Source organism: Archocentrus centrarchus, chromosome 23 (genome assembly GCF_007364275.1).
Source record: "Archocentrus centrarchus isolate MPI-CPG fArcCen1 chromosome 23, fArcCen1, whole genome shotgun sequence".
In the NCBI taxonomy this organism is placed as follows: Eukaryota; Metazoa; Chordata; class Actinopteri; order Cichliformes; family Cichlidae; genus Archocentrus; species Archocentrus centrarchus.
In genome coordinates this window covers 2449242-2462874 of record NC_044368.1, presented here as the reverse complement: position 1 = coordinate 2462874, position 13633 = coordinate 2449242, and the positions used below count along the sequence as shown (strand labels likewise).

Below are 13633 nucleotides of genomic sequence, written 5' to 3'. Positions count from 1 at the left end.
CTTCCTTGTGAAGGTTTCATGATTTCCTCTGAAATAACAAAACAAATGTTTCTTCTTTCAGAATACAACAAACTTTATTAACAATCTCACACTGACAAAAAGAGTTGGAACACAAAAAAAAGTTCCTCCAACATTTTCAGCATCTCGTTTATTTATAAAAGTACAAACAGAAAACGTGAGTCGGAGACGGGAAGCAGACGAGCGAGTTATCGGGACGAGTTTTTATGTCTCAGGAGGCGCCCGCTGATCCCAGATAACTCAGAACAGACTGCCATAAACCTTTATTAACACAACATAGTCACACTGTCATCAGGGGTCAGAGGTCAGTGGACGACAGAGTTGAGCGGCTCAGCTCTGATGTTTCCTAAATCCAGAGTGGAATCCGTCTCCTCGTCGATCTCCCCGATCACCGCCCTGAAACCAAAACCAGGAAACGTGTAAACAGAAATAAACAAATGAGGGAAGTCCAAACAAAAACAAGCAGGAAGAAATATTTCAAAACAAAAAGGAAAACAACCAAAATGAAGACGAGCCATTAAAGCAGTTTTTGTTTATCTAAACAGATGATATGAACATCTTTTGTCCCAGTTTTCCTCAAAACAAACAAACAAAAAAAGAATCACAGAGACATTGATTTTTTTTCATGTAACATGTTCAGAGTCTCCGGGTTCTCAGATCAAATGTGGAAACACAACATTCCTCTATAAAACTTCCAGAAAACTAATTTTCTTTGTTAATTCTTTAAATTAACTCATTATGCAAAAATTTGCTTTTGCAAAAACAAATTTGATATCAATTAAAAAAAAAAAATAAAATCTCGTGACACAAATGTGTGAATGATCAGAATAATTCAACATTAATCACATACTGACGCAGGTCAAAGGTCAAAGGTGACTTACACATTGTCGCCTCGGACGATGTAGAGTCCCAGCACCACCTGCTCCACCCCCTGGCTGGAGCTGAACACTCGCTCGTGACTCTCATCCAGGATCAGGTTGATGGTCTGATCGAAGCCCTTCAGAGTGCCCTGAAAACACACAAACAAACAAATAAACAAGATTCCACGGGGACATCGAGTCTGAACAACAACAACAACTTACACTCATACTTCCTGTCAGCCAAAATTATTCCTGAACACAGTGAAACCCTCTAACATCAGTGCTGGAGTCCCACAGGGCTCCATGCTCAGCCCACTGCTGTTCACATTATAAATGAAGGACAGCTTTAATGCTTTCAGTGCTTCCAGGTACATTTCTTTGCAGATGACACTGCAATTGCAGCTTTGTCTTCAGTCTGCATTTGTCAGGAAACATGATTGGCTGAAACTGAGCAGTCAGTAACTTCACATTAAAATCCAGATACAAGCTCCCACTCGCCATTGGTTTGTTTTACAAAACAACATGAAGCTGAAGGATGTCTGTATGTAAACTGGTGGATCTTTAAATTTGGCAGATTTCTTGTGAACTTTGCTGCAGGCTGGAAGCAGCTGTCCTTGTACCTGCAGCCTAATAAGGCGCAGCATTTACTCCACGACATTAGTTTAAATGCTCTAGTTACTGATGTTTTTAATAGATTAAACTAGCACAAATGCATAAAACTAAACAATAATTTAAAAAAAAAATGAGGAGTCTAACTGGCTACAGAAAGCAGAGCTCAAGATGTTAAGGTCTTAATGGGGCGTGGGTAGGATGGACAGGATTAAAATGAGGGACAGCTCAAAAGTTAGAGAGGCGAGGCTGAGATGTTTGGACCTGTGCTGAGGACAAAGCATGATGACGATGGAGCTGCCAGGCAGGGGAAAAAGAAGAAGACCTCAGAGAAGGTTCATGGATGTAGAAAAGGAGGATGCTGGGATAGGGTGAGATGGAGGCAGATGAGCTGCTGTAGCGCCCTCTAAAGGGAGCAGCTGGAAGAAGAACTGGCTGTAGTAAAACTATTAGACCTATTTGTTAATTTAATTTAGGAGAACTACATTAATCTAAAGTGCAGCAGACAGCTGGAATTAATCAGCTCTCTTTGATCTGCTTGGATTTTCTTGTTTGCCTATTTTATGGAACATATCACTTATTAAATGAAGCCGTGAAACAGCGAGTGGTGATGAGTAACACACCAGTGACTCTATTTAAATAATCCAGATTAATGGATGAATAAAAGCACGTCCATAATAATCAGTAAAAGGCCTGATGATAATAATCAAGTTCCGGTGCATTTATTGGTTTTTAATAAACTGATTTAGTGCTCTATAAAAACTCAGGCGATCCTTCCGTAAAGGTGAGGACGCGTTCAGACTCACCACAATCATCCTGCCGTCTGACGTGACGATGGCCACGGTTCCTGATCAGAACGAGTTAAAGAAACAGCAGCAAAAACTCTCCGATATTATAAATAACTGACAAATAAACACAACCAGCATGACAAAAAACGAGGAATAACACGTCCTCCCCTTCAGACCAGAGCAGCTACGCTCAGGAGCTGCAGGTGGGGAGTTCATAAATAGAATAAAGGCGAAAAATTCACACTTTTTTAATGTGGCCAGATGAGAGGAGTCCAGATGTGTCGGGTCCGTGTGCTCCCTCTGAGCGATCAGCTCCTCGCAGACCGACACTGAGCTGCTGAAAATTTACACAAATAAGCAAACACGCACGCAGCTAAGATAACTAGCATTTCTCCATTCATTCAGAGCGTTAGCACATTAGCCGGCTAACGGCGGAAGGATACGGTTAATGTAGCTTTCCAGTGCAGTGGACATGCTTGGTCCCGGGTTCGGTGTTTAATATTCCAGCGGTGTGTTCGGTTAAAGGTTCCACCGGTGCTCCGGTGATGAAACAAAACCGTGTACAGACGGACAGCAGCAGCTAACGGCTAACAACACACCGGAGACCAGACCAGAGCAATCCAACACAGAGACAGGCAGGCGCGTAGAGCGGGAACGTCACATCCGGTCGGGGGGGCGCCAAATTTAAAAGAATAAAAGAAGATTTTATGAGAAAGAAATTAATTTACAAGATATGAAACTCACATTTCTACATTTAAGTGCTTCTATCTAACATTCACACGCAATCACACTCCAGTAAACACACTGGGTTCAGTATTAGATTAGATTAGATTCAATTTATTGTCATTGCATATGTCACAAGCACAGTGAACAAAATGCAGACTGCATCTAACTAGAAGTGCTTGAGCGGTGAAAAAAAAAAAAAAAAAAGAGCATATGATAACATAAACAGTGTATGTACAGAGTGCAGTAATATACTTAGTCCGGTGGATTCAGCAGTGCAGTAAAAGTGGTGCCCAGTATGTTACCCAAGGACACTTCGGCACGCAGACTAGAGCAGCCAAGGATCAAACCACCAACCGGGGATTGAACCACTAACCTTCTGATTAGTAGGTAACCTGCTCTACCTCCACCTGAGGTTTCTTATCAGTTACTGATCCCACGGAGTTCAATTACATGAATTCTTTCCACCTTACCTTCAAAATTGAAGCAATGTGGTTTCTTGATTTGGGAGGGAAAAAAAATCCAAGTTTGACTGACTTTAATTTTTTTCTTGTTTTTCATGTCGCCCCTTGATTATTTTCCTTAAATATGCCTGCATGAATCACCTAATACACACAGATCAGGTCACATGTACATGGGGTTGTGGACGGAAGCTTGTTTCTGCCACAGAATTTTTATTTACTTATTTAAAACCTAGGATGTCTCCTGGGCGCCTCTCGTGTGAGGTGTTCCAGGCATGTCCTATCAGGAGGTGGTCCCGGGGAAGACCCAGAACACGCTGGAGAGATTATATCGTTCGGCTGGCCTGGGGACGCCTCGGTGTCCCCCTGGGTGAGCTGGAGGAGGTGGCTGGGGAGAGCGAGGTCTGGGCTTCTCTGCCTAGGCTGCTGCCCCGTGAATGGATGGATATTTATTTATTGCCTGTAAGTCAAAATTGGGGGGAAATTTAAAACTTAGCTCTGCCTGGCTCTTGTTTTTTAGGCTCTTTTTAGGCTGCCAGCTTCACACATCCACAGATGTAAGATGTGTTCAAGCACTAGTGGAAAACTGGGACATCTGGGCTTCCTCTGCATTCCTGTGTTTTTCAAATGATTTTTCTAAATAAATACAACAGCTCACGCATATTAAAAATTTGTAAGCAAACTATAAGGATGTCAAATATTTTTACATGTACAGGAAGCTTTTTGAAATAAAAAATTATCAGATTTGTGAATTTGGACTTAAAGATTTGTGCATAAACGCTTACGTACACTTTAGTGTCATTTCCAAAAATAAAAACAATGATAATAAAGGTAAATACATCCAAGCAGGCAGCTCATCAAATTCACTTTTCTTCCTGTCAGATGCAAAATTAAATATGTATGAAACAAAAACATAAATGTGTGTGTGTGTGTGTGTGTTGATGTGAGATGATACACAGAGTCCAGTTCTCCCAGCAGGTCGTCATCTTTATTGTTGCTCAGTAGTCGTCCATACAAAGGGGGTGGGGTGGGGGGGTAGGGGGTGGAGGAGAGCAGTGGAGCCCGACAGGACAAACAACAGGAACGTCATGCTACCAAAGTATTAAATTTGTACAAAAATACTTTACAACATCCCTGTTCCTTTAAAGAAAAATACAGTTTGGTTGGTGAAGCTACATGGAAACTAATCTGACCCACTATTTCAAATGGCAGTGCAATGCACGTGTGTGTGTGTGCGTGTGTGGGCGGATGTCTTGCTGAGGTGCATCACTAGAGTGCAAATCCGTGCAATGTTACACACACACACACACACACAAACACACACACAAAAATGCAGGCTCTAACACACACACATACACACATTAATGTTAATACATGCGCACAAACACAGTGTGTATGGCTTTAGGTCTCACTCATTAAACCCTCGTGAAGCCACACCCCTCAGCTCTGAGGCTCATTCCCATCGATGGAGCACATTCTCTTGGCTGAACCCTAAAATGCTAACATCTGAGTTAGCACATCATATTAGCAGTGTTAGTCATTTCCTAAGACCTCATTTATTCCTCTCAGGAGGCAGCTAAGCAACCGCTACTGCTAAATGTTAGCCATAAGATAAATTACAGCTCTATTATGCCCCCATGTTAGCCATATGCTAACCTGGGCCACAAGTCAGTAGAGGCTCTTCAATAGAGCTAACATACCCTCATGTTAGCACCCTGCTAACATAAGGGTATGTTAGCTACATTTTAGTTTTGGTTAGCTGTGATGTTTACCCACATGCTAACCAAGCCCTTGCTATGTTACATAGTAACCATAGCAACAAATAGGTGTTGAATATGGCTGGCCTACTATCTTTGTATTATGTGCTATCAATTAGCAACATGTTAATGTTATGTTAGCCCTGTGCTACTAGCAACATTCTAAACTGTAATTCTATTATCTGCCATATTAGCATATTGTGCTAACAAAATTTGAAAAACTTTTTTTTAGTAGATATTAGCCCTTTGTTACCAATGTGTAAGGGCTGTGCTGACATTAGCCATGGGCTAACATAACAGGATGCCAGCTAAATTTTAACCTTGTTAGCTACTTAGCTATATGCTCTATGTGTATTAGCTAATAAATAAAGTGTTAAACACAGCTAGCCCACTGTCCTTTTGATGTGTGTAGCCACATGTTATGGTTACGTTAGCATTCTGCTCAGCGTCTGCTAGCCACATGCTAACCATACACTAGCCATGCCCTTAGATCAAGTTAGGCTGCTCAGGTCCTAGTGATATACATGGGCTGTGCTGACTCTGGGCTAGCTGTGTGCTAACATAAGGGAATGTTGGCTAAATTTTAGCTTTGATTAGTTGGTTACAAATGCTAACCAGGCTAACATAGCTGGTATACTAACCTCCTTGTGCATTGTGTGTATTTATGGTTATACTAGCCCTGTGCTCTGTGTCTGCTAACCATATGTGCTTGGAATTTGAAACTTACGAGCTAGCAAAACATTTGGGGGAGAGTAGAACAGCCAGTCACAACTATCCAGACAGAAACAGCCAATCACAGCGCTCTAATCTAAAGCACGGCAGCAGCTATTGGACTGTTCGGCTCAGGGAGAGCTGAGGGAGGGTTCTGATTGGCCACTTTAAATAGTGAGTTCAGACTGAGGTGAGAGCAGGAAGATGTTGACATCACTCGAAAATAAACACACACGCTCACACACACTCTTGCACCCACACACACACCCCCCCCCACCCACACTCAGGTATTTACTGTCACAGGTTTCCTGTTCTAACAGGATTTTTTTCTCATGTAACATCGTCGTTACTGTGGTTGTGAGATGGTGTTTTCAGGGTTTGATGGTTTTTGATGTGAACAGCGACGGGAACTGAACCTTCTTTTTTTTTTTTTTAAATCTATTTTACATATTTTCTGGTTCAGTCACCATGGAAACAAACATATAAACAAACAGAACTGACAACAGTCAATCAAAAAACACACCAATCGATTAGCATAATAGATCACTGTCACTGGGGGGGGCGGGGGGCAGGGAATTTGGGGTAGGTGACATGCGTGACTTCTTCCTGGAAGCTGATTGGTTGTTTTGTGAGTGGAGGAGAACCAATCACAGACAGACAGAGAAGGAAATGTTTATTTTTCTGATTGGTTCCAGCCAATCAGCCGACTCAGAACTGCCGCCTGTTGTTCTGGTTGCCTATTGGTTAGGGGGTAAAGAATAGCGGGAGGAGGAAAGGGAGAGGTGTTGGACTTGCGGTGGGAGGGGCTTAACTGGCCTTGTGTTTAACCGGAACATACACACACACACACACAGACACGCACACACATACACAGTGTGGCCAGTCCGACAGGTGTAAACAGTAGAAAAAGTCTTATTGAACTGCTCAGTGTCATCATCATCATCATCATCATCATTGTTGCCGTGGTTCCCGTAACTCTTCCAGCCTGCAGCTCGTTCATGGCACAGAACTAAAATTTTAACAGTAAACCTTCAGTTTTAACAGGGATGCGCCGATCAGTATCAGCTGATCATTATTGGAATTTCATTGATTTTGTTTTTAAAGTTAAAATTCACAAATAATAAAAATAAAGAAAATGTCCTTTCTATAATATATAAACACACTTTTCTCTAGGAAGAGTCTACAATTGACACATAAGGAGCTTCTGACCACACCTCCTGACCCTCCTCAGCAGATGTTTCTGCAGCAGTGCAGAGTCCAGTTTTTACATTAATAACAGCACATCTGGTCCAGATGGTGCTGGAGTGTTCAACGATGAATGCTTAACGTTAGCTCTGCAAAATTATGATTTAAAGTAGAAAGTGTAAAATCAAAGAAACATTTTTTATAGGACACGGACGTTTAGCTGCGTTTCCAAGATCAGCAAATCTCAGGCAAATTAATTGAAATACATTTTTGAACAAAACACCATAAACCATGGAGAATTTTTAAAGATGGGCGTTGTGTTCTCAGATTCCTAAGATGATGTGGACCACAGGCCCTTTGGACCAAATAGGGTCAAAGGTGCATAGTTTTCCAAGAATTAAATACCTTTAAGGACTTTCTTCTGTTTTTTTAAACCTTTATTTAAGCAGGAAGTGAAACTCTTTGGATTAATAATCCCTTTCTGGGCCGTGATTCTTCAATCACAAACTAACCAGTGGTTTTCACATAGCTGTATTTGCATTGCCTATAGGCATGAAGAGGTGATGCAAAAGCTGGCTGTCAGTTGGTATGCATATAAAAACCTCCACATAGAGGCCACATAAAGTTAATCTGTGCTTTGTTCCATTTTTTTTATTCCTAAGAGCTTCTGTTTACTCAGCTGATGTTACACTGGCTTTTTTAAAGGTGCTTTTTTAAAATTAGTCTCTGCAAATCTTAACCAAGACCTTCACCACTGGGTGGCAGTATTTTACCTGTTGAAATGTTTTTTGATGTGATTTTTAAACCTTTGACACTTCTTTCTAACCCTACCCCAATTTATTCAAGAGGCTTCAATGGTGGCTACCAGTTCTCCAATCATGTGCTGAATTAATCAACACACACTAAACTTAAACTTAATAAATATATCTGCAGCTGCAGGTTTTCCTGCTAACTGAAAACCAGGATCACGAGTCCAGCTCTCAGAGAACAATGCTAACCTGTTTTATATTATTTGTCAGTGTAGCAGTGAAGGGTCGTATGACATAAATCTTATGAAAGGCATCATAAAATATTAGAAGTCAGTCGTCATTTTCGGGGAATTCAGTAAACAGTGATAAAAAGCAGGTTGCATAAATTATAGCAGCCATTAGAGTGGAGCCAAAGCTCAGGCAAAGCTTGCTCATTTTTACAGTGTTAGTCCAATAAAGTGCATAATAAAACTCGACTGAGTGCTAGTTATTATTATTCCAGTAGAATTTTGTGTCAAATAAGCATGCAAAAGCTTTAAAACCCCTCAAAGCTTTCAGTCAACTCAACCTCCAGAGAATACTGAAACAAAACTGTGTCTGAAATTTGTCTGCTTATCGTGAAAAAACGACACCTGCAAATGCCCGAAGTACTCAACCCTTGAATTGCCAGATGAACTAGCCATGGAGTTCTTTATCCATGGACTTTTTTAAATATTATATTTTGGATGTCTCTTCAGATTATGCGACATGTTGGGCATTTATTTGAAGCAGCTCCATCTGATCATTGCCTGTGTTTGCCAAACCTCACCCAATCCCAACCATTTCTGAGCTCGAGCTCTCTTTCCATCACCATTTCCACTCACATCCTACCCACTGAAGACTTGCACTTAACCATGACCATCTTTAGTCTCATCTCTTAATCCAATCTTCTGGGCCAATTAAGGTATCTCAGGTTTCTTGTGGGATTTCTATGTGGGCCTGCAGCTAAAATGGGCTTTCCATAAACTTCCCAACATCAAGTACAACTATTTGGAACAGTTACACCTTCAGTAACTTCAGACTTTCTTTTGCTTGATCTAGTTTCTAGTGTACTGAGAACCAGTGATTCCAGCTGGCAGAATATCAAAGAGAAGACTTTGTCATAAGGCTTTCTTATGCACAAAAATAAGAAGTCAGTTATCAGTGTTGTAATAACATCAGCTTTAGACACTGATCAGAGCATCCCTAGTCTCCTTGGCAACTGTTATGCCCATCAGCAGGTTTCAGTATCTGGACTCAAGTCCTATCAGTCTTTGTGCTGCTGTGGATCTTGGCCAAAAGCCACTGTTCTGGTTCTAGTAGGGCCAGGACCCATGGCTCTGGACTCCCCCAAGCATTGGCCATGGCTCTGGCATAGTACCCATAATTCCTTGGCCACTGAGACCACAAAATAGAACCATGCTTTGACCAGCAAGACCACTAGATTTGCCTCTGGCTTCAGTAGAAACAGTAACCATTGTCCTGCACCCACTAAGACCAGTACCTATGTGTCTTGGTACAGTAAGACTATTGGCTCGGGTTCTGGCTTTAGCAGGACCAGTACTTATGGTTCTGTAACTCCGAAAGACTATGAACCAGGATCATAGTTTTTACTTAGGTCTTTACTTTGGCTCTGACTTTGGTGGAACCTGGGACCATGATTCCATGACCATTAAGCCCAGAACCCATGTGTCTTCAACATGTAATTCTAGACTTCTAGAACCAGTACCATCAATCTTAAAAGAGTAAGACCATTGGCTGTGGCACTGACTTCATAGGGATATAGTTCTAGGCTTGTAGACCAGTAAGACTATTGGCTGTATTTGTGGCTTCAGTAGAACCAGTAGCCATGGCTCTAAGCTAGAAGGACCAGTAACTATTAATCTTAGACCAAGTAGGCCAGTAGCCCCAGTTGCTGCTCCAGTAGGATCAGTAGTTATAATTCTGGTTCCAGTGACACCAGTAGTACCAGTTTACAGAACTGGTTCAGGTTAAAAGGTGTGGAGTTGCTCCAGTTCATCACTGTGCTTTCAGGCTGCTTTAGCAGTACTAGGGTCAAATTTTAGTGGTCAAAGGTCATCCAGAGGGTGTGTGTAGCACCATGGGCGGTCCACTCTGAACCAGTTTCAACCAGTTTTAAGTCTGTTTGGTTCAACTTTGTTGTACAGTTTTCCTCACTGCCTTCTCCAGTCCCATCTGCTTGAATCCAGTTTGATACAGTTTTTGTCTGCTATAAGGAATTATTTGTAACCTGCCCCTTCCCAAGCCCCGCCCCCAAACCATCTCCGGGTTGGCTCCACTTGATTGGACCACTATCCTCTCCTTGGCCAACAGAGAGCTCCGAGGGTCCCAGCTCGCTGCCGGTTGGCTGAGGGGAATGGCTGCTGTTGGCTGTGCCATCAGTGTGATTGGCCAGCAAGGAAGAGCAGGAGGAGGATGAAGGGTTTCGGCTGATGACGAGCTCCAAGCGGTTTGGAGACTCTGCGATCAGCGGAACGACAAGGCAGCAGTCAAAGTCCCTGGTCCGCACATGGTTAATCTGAAAGGAAGAAGACCTCTCAAAATGAAAAATTCTAAAATCTTTAAAATGCGGACTCAAATTAAAACAGAGGAGAAATGAAGGGTCAAAGCAGGTGGAAAGATTTCTGAAATCAGTGTATTTTTTTACCTGTAGTATTCGGTCGTAGGCTCTGAGGCCGCCCCGCTCTGCCGGGCCTCCTGGTCGGATGTTATTGACGTAGACGCCACGGTCCAGCAATCCGTCAGAAACGCTGAAACCAAAATCCTCCAGGTCTGTGGCCTTCTCCAGAGTGAGCTACGAGCACAGAAACACACATGTCCGTTAAAATCACAGGATTCGTGACCCTGACTGAGGAGAGCAACGCCAAGTGAGCCAGATCACCTTGTGGAGTTCCACAGGGTTCTGGTTTAGGATGTCATTCACTTCCTGCCTCATCTTCCTCATGGCAAAGGCTCGGCGCTGAGGGTCAGAGGGCAAGGTGTTGGATCGAGGAGTCACCTGGGAAAATTCACAAGAAACTTTTTTTCAGAAAAAATAAAAACACATATAATGTATAGCAAAGAGAAGGGTCAAAGGTCAGCAGTTCATACTTGTGGTCTGGAGTTGCTGCGCTCCTGGAAACTCGCCTGGCGTCCCAATGTACTGCGCAGAGGGGTGGGGTCATGGTTTAGACTGAGGGTGGAGCCTGACATGATTGTAGCCTGTGAGAACCAATCAGAGAACAGCAAGAACAAACATCCAATCAAAACCAGATAAATTTAAAAAACATGGTAATTAATAACTGCGGCCTTTGACCCCAGCTGACAGGACAGGATCAGTTTCTACTGCTTGTTATTAGCTGTGCCTCTGCTGAGGTTCCTAATTTCCATTTCTACAACCTGCTGCAGTTTTCGAGGAAGCTGAACTTTTGCTATGACTGACTCATTTTTACTGACAGGATCTCTTGTTTGGTACAGTTTAAAGTCTGTAGTACGAAGCAGGTTCAACATACCAAGAAAATATGGCTTCACTTACCTCGACATTGGCAAGCAGCTACACAAACCTGGTTATCGATAACACCAAATTTACCTTTCAGGTGTATACGACAGTCTGTTTTGGCTCTTTATACTCCCAGTGCTTCTTCATGTATTTACAAACTTTTGGATTTATATTTTGCTCAACCCAGCGGATTTCATTTGCCTTGTGGTAACTTTTACATCAGCTATTAAGATCTGATGATCTCACTATAATAAACGCTCACCAGCCACTTCATTAGGTACATTGTACCAGTACCAGATTGGAGCCTTCAGCCTTAATTCTTCATGGCACAGATTCAACGAGGTGCTGGAAACATTCCTCAGAGATTTTGGTCAATATTGGCATGGCAGCATCACACAGCTTTGTCGGCTCCACCCATGACATGAATCCCAAAGGTTCTGTACTGCACTGACATCTGGTGACTGTGGAGGCCATTTGAGTACAAACCTCCACATTGTCATGTTCAAGAAACCACTTTGAGATGATTTGAGCTTTGTGACATGGCAAATTATCCATAAAGATCCATACACTGTGGTTGTAAAGGGATGGACATACTCAGCAACAATACTCAGATAGGCTGTGGCGTGTAAACAATGCTCAGTTGGGGCCCAAAGTGTGCCAAGAACATGTGCCCCGCACCATTACACCACCAACAACAGCATGAACTGTTGATACAAGGAAAGATGGATCCATGCTTCCATGGGTTTATACCAAACTGGCTGACAGGAGTCGCACCCGGTGTGGTCGTCTGCTGCTGTAGGGCTGTATGTAGCCCATCTGCTTCAAGGCACCAACCACCATGCCATGTTAAAAGTCACTTAAATTAGCTTTCTGAAGCCCAAGCTGGAACTTCAGCAGGTCATCTCGACCGTGTTTACATGCCTAAAATGCAATGAATAGCTGCCACGTGATTGGCTACTTAGATATTTGCATTAACGAGTAGTTGAACAGGTGTACCTAATAAAATGGCTGGTAAGTGTATATCACTATATTTAAGGCTTATAGCATAATAAAATAGCAGCTAACAGGGAATAAAGTCCTCCTTATTTCTTGCTGATCATTTTCAGAGAAAGACAAAGACTAGTCATCGTGGTCTGAGGGATCGTCCACTGTACTGATTGGTCAGCAGGCCGTGGTTGTGTGTTGGTCTGTTATCTCAAACATAACCTGCTCTGATGCACCAGAGTAGCCCAGTGAGAAGAGAATCCTGAAAACTCCGGGTTAAACTTGAAGTTAGCTGGCTAACCGTAAATCCCGCTTCGTAGTACAGACCTCTGCTGAAAGGTTCTACTGTTGAGCTCACCCAGAGGAGTTCTACTCTCTGACTGTCCTTCATGTTTGATTTTATACATGACACTTTTCTTTTTGGCCAAGCTTCTCAACAGATGCCCACTTCAGCCAATCAGAATCAAGGACTCATCAAACGCATGCATGACTGACAGATCTGCTTCATGACCGGCAAAACAAAACTACCCATGAGGCCTTGCGCAAGCTCTCCCAGCATGCCTTGCTCAAACTGCCATGCCCGGTGCAACATCATGACTCTGCCACGTGATTGTGTTCGGAAAGCTGGGTGATGTCACTAAGATGTCACAATGACGTCACCATGGTTTGCTGTTAGAATGCGGTTAGAGTCACATTCAAAACCAGCTAACATGTCAGATGTTTAACAACGCTGGAGGTCCAGTTAGAGGAGAGAGAGGAAGAGGAGGACAGGAGGAGAGTTAGTAGAGGGGAGGGAGGAAGGAGGATACCCGAGTGAGGAGGTGCGTCTCCTTTCCAGACTCCTGGAAGAGAAGGAGTCTCTTTTTTACTTCTGCATGTCAAGAAGGTAGAAACATGTAGTTCTTTCAGCAGGAATATGACAAATATGGCTAAACTATGACAATCAGGCCTCAGGGCTCATTAATAATTCTCTCATCAGTGTTCAAACCATGACATGATCATCTGGTACTAACAGTCCAGTTTAACCCTCTGTACCCCACAGTGACCGGCCAGGGTTTCTACTACTGTTTGAAAAACGTTTTTGTACGCACTAAATTTTACATATTTTAATAATATCAACACTTAGCAATAAATCAGGAATAAAATTGGATATGTGACAATTAAATATTTTGCAGTATTTTACATTTTTACCCTGGAGTCACCTCACCAGCGTTCATGAATGCAGGCTGTCGGGTCACCGTTTACCTCATAATGCTGGGTGTGGAGCGTCC

General features: G+C 42.6%; 2 protein-coding genes across 4 annotated transcripts in view; both read right to left on the bottom strand.

The window, feature by feature from the left end:
• Window positions 1-55: 55 nt before the first annotated feature.
• Window positions 56-2913, bottom strand: lsm8 (LSM8 homolog, U6 small nuclear RNA associated). Its single transcript, XM_030720316.1, has 4 exons — window positions 2719-2913; window positions 2294-2334; window positions 900-1027; window positions 56-414 (listed from the first exon to the last, which is right to left on the bottom strand). The coding sequence occupies exons 1-4, from the start codon at window positions 2747-2749 to the stop codon at window positions 324-326; spliced, it is 291 nt and encodes a 96-aa protein (XP_030576176.1). The 5' UTR covers window positions 2750-2913; the 3' UTR covers window positions 56-323.
• A 1593-nt stretch (window positions 2914-4506) lies between these two features.
• grip1 (glutamate receptor interacting protein 1) overlaps window positions 4507-13633 on the bottom strand; it is a 45927-nt gene continuing 36800 nt past the window's right edge. For all 3 annotated transcript variants that reach the window (XM_030719796.1, XM_030719797.1, XM_030719798.1), the window contains 4 exons: window positions 10991-11101; window positions 10782-10898; window positions 10548-10694; window positions 4507-10418 (listed from right to left, as the gene is read on the bottom strand). In XM_030719796.1, coding sequence (XP_030575656.1) covers window positions 10110-10418; window positions 10548-10694; window positions 10782-10898; window positions 10991-11101 — 684 coding nt within the window. In that variant the 3' untranslated portion in view covers window positions 4507-10109. The remainder of the gene's footprint in view (window positions 10419-10547; window positions 10695-10781; window positions 10899-10990; window positions 11102-13633) is intronic.

Coding starts and splice junctions, on each gene's coding strand:
- lsm8 (XM_030720316.1), bottom strand. CDS start 2,749: ATGTCCACTGCACTGGAAAGCTACATTAACC. Junction 2,335..2,718: donor ACTGGAAAGCTACATTAACC/GTATCCTTCCGC, acceptor CGTTCTGATCAG/GAACCGTGGCCATCGTCACG. Junction 1,028..2,293: donor CAGACGGCAGGATGATTGTG/GTGAGTCTGAAC, acceptor GTGTGTTTTCAG/GGCACTCTGAAGGGCTTCGA.